General features: G+C 37.9%; 1 protein-coding gene across 1 annotated transcript; it reads left to right on the forward strand.

The window, feature by feature from the left end:
• The first annotated feature begins 3,230 nt into the window (after window positions 1-3,230).
• On the forward strand, window positions 3,231-4,989 carry LOC149258944 (uncharacterized). Its single transcript, XM_089416834.1, has 2 exons — window positions 3,231-4,679; window positions 4,804-4,989. Exon 1 carries the CDS (start codon window positions 3,240-3,242, stop codon window positions 4,458-4,460), a length of 1,221 nt encoding a protein of 406 aa, XP_089272960.1. The 5' UTR covers window positions 3,231-3,239; the 3' UTR covers window positions 4,461-4,679; window positions 4,804-4,989.
• Window positions 4,990-7,285: the final 2,296 nt, after the last annotated feature.

Consider the following 7,285-nt stretch of genomic DNA (forward strand, 5'->3'; position numbering starts at 1 on the left):
GCAGTTCTACCGGCTTCAGATTTGGATCACCAACGGACGCGGCCCTCAAATAGCTCCGATACCATGTAGGAATTTACAGTGTAAGTTCCACAGAAAGAATACCAAAAGGACACCGCTCACAACCAGATCTCAAATCAATACACCAGTATTTTTGACGTGGTTAAAACCCTCAGAGTGCAAGGAGGGAAACAGTCCACGGCCTGTCCCAACGTGGGTACTACAGGCAATTTATTAATCAAAGAATGAAAATTTACATAAGCTTCTCTCATGCACGGATTACCCGAACAATGACCCTCCATGCGCTTTAAATAGAACTCATGGACCAATCGGGTGTCAAGCCACGGATCAAGTGTCGGTAATACCGAGGTGAGAGTGAACCGTCGGATCACTACATATCGTGACCGTCGGATTGTAAGCTACAAAATGTACAACGGTAAAGAAACACACTTTACCTAACTCTAACCTAACTCTATGCTAGACCAAGTTGAACTTAACTATATCCTATGTGTCGGAATATCCTAACAATTTGTTTGTTTGATAACTTTTTGATTTTGCCATTGTCTTTCTGATTAATCACATCATTAGTTGTTTGTCGATGTTTTGAGGCATGTAATGTGGTTTGTCTAAGAAATAAACTAATGTGGTTTGTCTGAGAAATAAACGCTGGAAAAATAGATTATTTTAATAAAAATTTGAACTTTAGGTTAGAATATTTGGCCATTATATTATCTCATAAGAAAATATATAAAAAATAATAACTAAAAAAACAAAAAACAAAGAAATATAATACAAGATAATGTTGACTAAATTAATATTGTATTATTTTATTAAATAATAAATGAGAATAAAGAAATGAAAATATGATTATAAATTTAAATGAGCATATAGCTTATCCTGGAATCCATCGTTATCCGCCTCCAAACTATTTGCCGTCATGGACAGTTGTGTACAGGATCATAATACCAAGTTCGGTTTGTTTTGAATCCGATTGCAACTTATTTTCTATGGAATCGGCAAGATCCTTCCCAATTTCACTGTTTTTTGGGGACCTCGGAGTCTCCCCAGAAACCACCGAGAGAAAAAACTTACAGTGGACTGAAGACTAATTTATATCTTCAAATTTACAGAGGTATGTTAAAATCTGAACCTCACATAAATGTTGTAGGTCTGTCCTTTAATAAATGGCCACATGACATGATAAATCATGATACAGTCTAGGCTTCGATAGCCAAATTAAGGCCCATCATATGACCTGTATTATTGACCTGTTTCTTCCTCCAATCGCCCTAATGTTGTCCTCCCTGTCGAATGTTAAATCCGAATCTCTGTTAATCCTCCGTGATGGCGGAGTTTATCAAATATTTCATCATTACACACTGGTTATTTTGTTCTTAGTCGGCAGCTGTGGATCCCTTTTTTTAATGTCTGTTTGTGAAAAATATTAGCATTGAAAATGCTGAACTCATGTCTAGTTTCTTCCTCCAATCGCCCTAATGTTGTCCTCCCTGTCGAATGTTAAATCCGAATCTCTGTTAATCCTCCGTGATGGCCGAGTTTATCAAAATTTTCATCATTACACAGTGGTTATTTTGTTCTCAGTCGGCAGCTGTGGATCCTTTTTTTTAATGTCTGTTTGTGAAAAATATTAGCATTGAAAATGCTGAACTCATGTCTAGTGCAGATTTTGGAAATATCCCAAAATCTAAAATCGAATGGGCATGAGCAACCTCCATCTTATCTTCATATCTTGGAATCTGCAATCTAGATAAAGATGCCCTCATATCCCCGAATCTGCTGTTGGCAGAAGTGGCTTACTTCCATTGGCCGAGGAAAGTGGAGTGTATTCTGGTGGACTATGGCATTACAATTAAGAGAGCGTTTAGAACGGTTTTGCATTCCTAGAAGAATAAAAAATAACTTGGACACATGCACTGAGTCGAGATGCTTTCTCAGGCATGTTTGCAGACTTCATACAGGTGATGCGGATTGGTCACTGGAAGTGATGCACCGAAGAGGGCATTTGATTGAAGGAGGATCAAAGCAGTGTTGTTAAAATCGCGATTTTATCGGAAAATCGCGATTTTTTCGCAGTGCCGATTTTATCGCGATTTTTATCCATAAAAATCGGCATTTTTTTTATACGCGAAAAAATCGCGAGTTTTTCAAAAAATCGCGATTTTTTCGAAAAAATCGCGATTTTTACCCAAAAAATCGCAGGGCACGGGGGCAGCGGGCTTTTTATATGCAAAATCGATTTTTTTTTTAGTTCATTGTGCTGCCCGCGCGGAGGAGGAGGAGAAGAAGTGAGGGAGAGGAGCTGAAGGGTTGCCGTCGGATTTGGGAGCGAATCCAAGCGTTTTTAGGAGGAATCCAAGCCAAGATCACCAATTTGTCCATAAACCAGGTATGTAGATTAATTTTTTTTTGTTTTGCTTCTATAAAAACTTTGTTTTTCATTGTTTTTAAAGAATTTTTGGAAATTTTTCATTGATTTGGGATGGGTTATTTGTTATGACTATGAGAACCAATTTTTTATTTTTATTTTCTCATTTTTTTTAAACATTGTTTATTTTTTTTGAATTTTCATTGTTTTTTGGCATTTGCCATTGGCATTTGGTTGGGTAACTTGGGTTTGGAAATTGGGATTTTGGAAATAATTAACTTGTAATTTTGTAAATGCTAAATTGTAATTTGTATTATGTAATCCTAAATTCTTATTTCCTAATCCTTATTTTTCCATAGGTTTGCAAATTCAAAATTCAAAAACAAACCTGCCAAGGAAATTGGATCCTTTCTGGGAATATGGTGACCCTAAAACTCCGAATGATAGACAAAACTTGTATTGCAAGTTGTGTGGAAAGGAGATATTCGGGGGGGTGTACAGGTTGAAGTTCCACCTTGCACAAATCCCTGGACGTGATGTGGTGCCCTGTCCTAATACAAATGCTGAAATTATCCGAAAAGCCATGAGAGCATTGGGAGAATTAGAGCACTCTAAAGAGGCCAAAGAAGAACTCAAAATGCAACTAAAAAGGTCAGCTGAAGGAAGTGGGCCAAGTGGCACTGGTTCTACTGCAGCGTCAGTCAATCCGGTAGCTGCATCATCATTTTTTGTTTCTCGAACCACACCTGGTGCACAACCAACTATCGGTTCAATGCTAAAAAGAACTGAAAAAGAACAAGCTGACAAGTTGATGACAAAATTTCTCCTCTGGAGTGATATTCCTTTCAGCATTGTAATGAATAATCCATTTTTCCAACCTACTGTTGATGCTATTGCCAGTGTTGGCTCGGGGTACAAAATCCCTTCTCTTCATGATTTCAGAGGCCGGCTTCTTCAAGATGAAAAGCGTGACTGCACCCAAAGATTGGAGGATTTTAGGGAATCCTGGGCACAAACAGGATGCACTGTTATGTCAGATGGTTGGACTGACCAAAAGGGGAGAACCCTTATAAACTTCTTGGTTAGTTGTCCCAGGGGGACTATGTTTATCAAATCTATTGATGCAACTCATCAAATCAAAGATGCAAAAAATTTATGTGATTTGCTGGATGTGTTTATTTTGGAGGTGGGTGCAGAAAATGTTGTCCAAGTCATAACGGACAACGCTGCAAATTATGTTGCTGCTGGTAGAATGCTTATGGACAGGCATCCTACTTTATTTTGGACACCTTGTGCTGCCCATTGTATTGATTTGATGTTAGAGGACATAGGGAAAATTCCCTTTGTCAAAGAGACTGTTGACTCATCAAAAAGCATCACAAAATTTATTTACAATCACACATCTGTGCTTAGCTTGATGAGAAAATGCACCAACAACAAAGAGTTGGTGCGCCCCGCCATTACACGGTTTGCGACGAGTTTCATATCTCTTCAATCCCTCTTGAAATCTATGTGGGATTTGAAGAGAATGTTTGTTTCAGAGGAGTGGCGTTCTTCGCCAATGAGCCGCAAACCAGAAGGAGAGGCCGTCTGCAGACTTGTTTCATACCAAGAAGACTTCTGGGCGGGAGTGCAGGAGGTGTGCGCTGTCACTGAACCTTTGGTAAAGGTTCTTCGGTTGGTAGATGGTGAGAAGCCCGCAATGGGCTATTTGTATGAAGCCATGGACAGGGCCAAAGAAGCCATTCGGTCCTACTATGATGACAAGGGAGATGATGGGTTCCAGAGACAACTCCTTCTATGGAACGTCATTGATGAGCGATGGAACAACACACTCCATCGTCCCATTCATGCTGCTGGGCTTTTTCTGAACCCTACATTTTCTTATGCATGTGGGTTTGATTTTGATGCTGAGATCATGGATGGATTATTAACCTGTGTCCAGAAGATGGTGAGAACTCCAGAACAACGTATGGAGATCTCTAAACAAATTGAGACGTATAAGATGTCAGGTGGCACATTTGGCTTTGATATGGCTATCTTTGATAGGACGGCCAAAATGCCAGGTATTTTTTAGTTTGTAACTTTGTTTCAAATTTCATTGTCTCTTCAAATTCCATTTTTTTCTTATGTTTATTTGTAATTTTGTTGTAGCCGCATGGTGGAAGATGTATGGTGGCAGAGTACCCCTTTTGCAAAAGCTTGCCATACGCATCCTCAGCCAAACATGCAGCTCCTCGGGATGTGAGCGCAATTGGAGTGTATTTGAAAAAATACACAACAAGAAGCGCAATAGGTTAACAACTTAACACTTAAACATTTAAAATATTGCAAATTTCCAAATAAATTTTTGAATTCATTAAACAATATTTTTTTTTATAATATTAATTATTAATTATTATTTCATGAACTTTGTACAGGTTGGAGTCCCGTAGACTTAATGACATGGTCTATGTCTACTACAATCTTCGATTGTGGGTGAGGCAACTAGACAAGACACCTGATATGGATGCCATCTCATTGGATGAGATTGACACCACTGCTGAATGGAGGGTTGAGACCGAGAGGCCTCTCATGGATCCCACTGAGGATTGGTTAGTGCAGGATGAGGGGGAGGAGGAGGAGGAGGAGGAGGAGGAGGAGGAGGAGCAGGAGGAGGAGGTGACACCGCCTACCCGGGCTACCACTAGAGGACGTGGTCTCTGTCTACCTACAGTAGCTGCTACTTCTACAGCTACTTCTTCAGCTTCTAGAGCACGTCAGACTCCACTGCCATTTCCACCACCACAGGCACCAGCATCTTCATCTAGGGGGAAAGGGAAAGCAGTGACATTTTCTCGCAAGAGGGGCAGAGGAAATCAATAGGATTAGAGTCTTAGACTTTCATTTTATTGTATATGACATTATGACATGATGAGATACATTATCATATTTTTTGTTGATATTTTGAGGCTGAGTTGGGACTCAGGACTTACTATTCAGGACATGATTCAATGTTATGTGTGATTTTAGCGCTAGAAATGATATTAAACATCTTATATATTAGTTTTTTTATCATATTTATGTGTCAATGTATTTATTTTATGTTGTAGATGGTTTAGATATTAAAAAAATTGAAAAAAAATGAAAAAAAATGAATATTTTTGTGCCAAACGATTTTTTCCCGATTTTAACGATTTTTTCCGCTTTTTTCCCGGCGCCGATTAAATCCTGATCGCGCTTTTAACAACATTGGATCAAAGGTCCTCCTCAACTTTTGCACTTATATATTGCATTTCCACTATCTATGGTGAGGAAGTCATCATTGCTATTAGGATCTAGGATTTTCCCTGTAGTTTAGATTGAGGTTAAAGCTTCCTCTGTCATCTTGATTGATATTAGGGTTCTGGTTATGACCATCTCTGTATCTGTGAAGATCCGAGAAAAGGTTTGGCCATATCTCTATGTGTTGGAGATTCAGAATATGACAGAAACAAAAATGGCCATATCTCTATGTGTTGGAGATTCAGAATATGACAGAAACAAAAACAAGAAGGCTAAAATTTCAGAAAATCAATGTTCATGATCGACAAAGCTTGAGACCTATCATTTGGAGAAATATGGATCTGTTCCCGAGGGATATATTACCATTTAACTTTTCATTCGTTGAGCTCTTCTATAAAAAAATTTATATTATGGCTCTCTCATCGTAAGAGGTTCTTGGAATCGATTCAACAGATTCATTCTTCTTTAAAATTTGATCAGCCTTAGTATGTTTTTCTCCAACTAGTGTAGAACAGTGACTTATATACATCCCTAGTATCATCGTGTGACTTTAAATTTCACAATTTCAATCATTTGGTCTTGGCATGCAAGCTGTACTGATGCAAAAAACCTTCAGATGTCATATCTAGTCAAATTTCAATTCCTGTAACCACCATTATCATGGAGCTCACCTATTAGTGCCCTCAACAAAATGTATTTGCCTTTTACTGTTACAAATAACAAGCATAAAAATCTATTCAGATGTCTACATTGATCTGCTAGCATGACTACATTTTATTCAAGAGTACTTGAAAAATAGATTCTATGCATAAACAGTGCAAATCCTCTTGAGAGTTCTCTTACTGTATTTCGAAGTAGCTCACCCTTTTAATCTTTTTGTAAGGTCAGGGCAATATTTCTTGTTACAGATGACAAAATGTGCTTGAGCCTCGATCCAGTGGCAAATTTAGCATAACAGATATCAGAGGGAAATCCTTGTAGATCCAAAGTAATGTCAATACAAAGACATTCATAAGTAATGACCTAATAAACAAAGTGTTTGTATGATCTGCCTTTGAATAATTCTTTGCAAATTTCGACATCAAGAAATATAACGATGTTGACAGTCAAAATCAAGATCCTTTTATAGCTCAAACTTATGATAGAGAAAAAGATCTGATAGATGTGGGAAATTTAGTCTCAGCATCCCTCCGGTTATGGTTAATGCACTTTCCTACTCTGATCAAATGCCTGTGATAAAGTGCAATTCGTTGTTTAGGGCTAGTTTTGTATCTCTGCATTTGTCTCATTGCGCTGTAAATCTCAGATATTGTATTTATAAGTAAGTTGGGATTGAAGTCCTGAGAATGTGGTTCAATGATTAGGTGGAGAGGTTTGGTCTTCATGGGTTTTGTAGTCCAATTCTATGTAAGACTATGTATTCCTGAGAACTATTCTAGACATATTTTTTTCAGTTAAAAAAAAAAGCAAGTTGGGATTGTCTTCTTATGGTCAATATTTAAAGTTTTTTCCTTTCTAGTTTGAATGCAATGAACTGTGATGAGAGTCTGACAATCTACACAGATACATGTTGGATATTTTGTATGTCGGACAATATTTACAGAACCATTTTGTTATATTATGTGTTATTAGTATAAT

This window comes from Pinus tabuliformis, chromosome 6 (assembly GCF_031772625.1).
Source record: "Pinus tabuliformis cultivar Carrire ecotype Pingquan chromosome 6, CPIR1, whole genome shotgun sequence".
Taxonomy (NCBI): Eukaryota; Viridiplantae; Streptophyta; class Pinopsida; order Pinales; family Pinaceae; genus Pinus; species Pinus tabuliformis.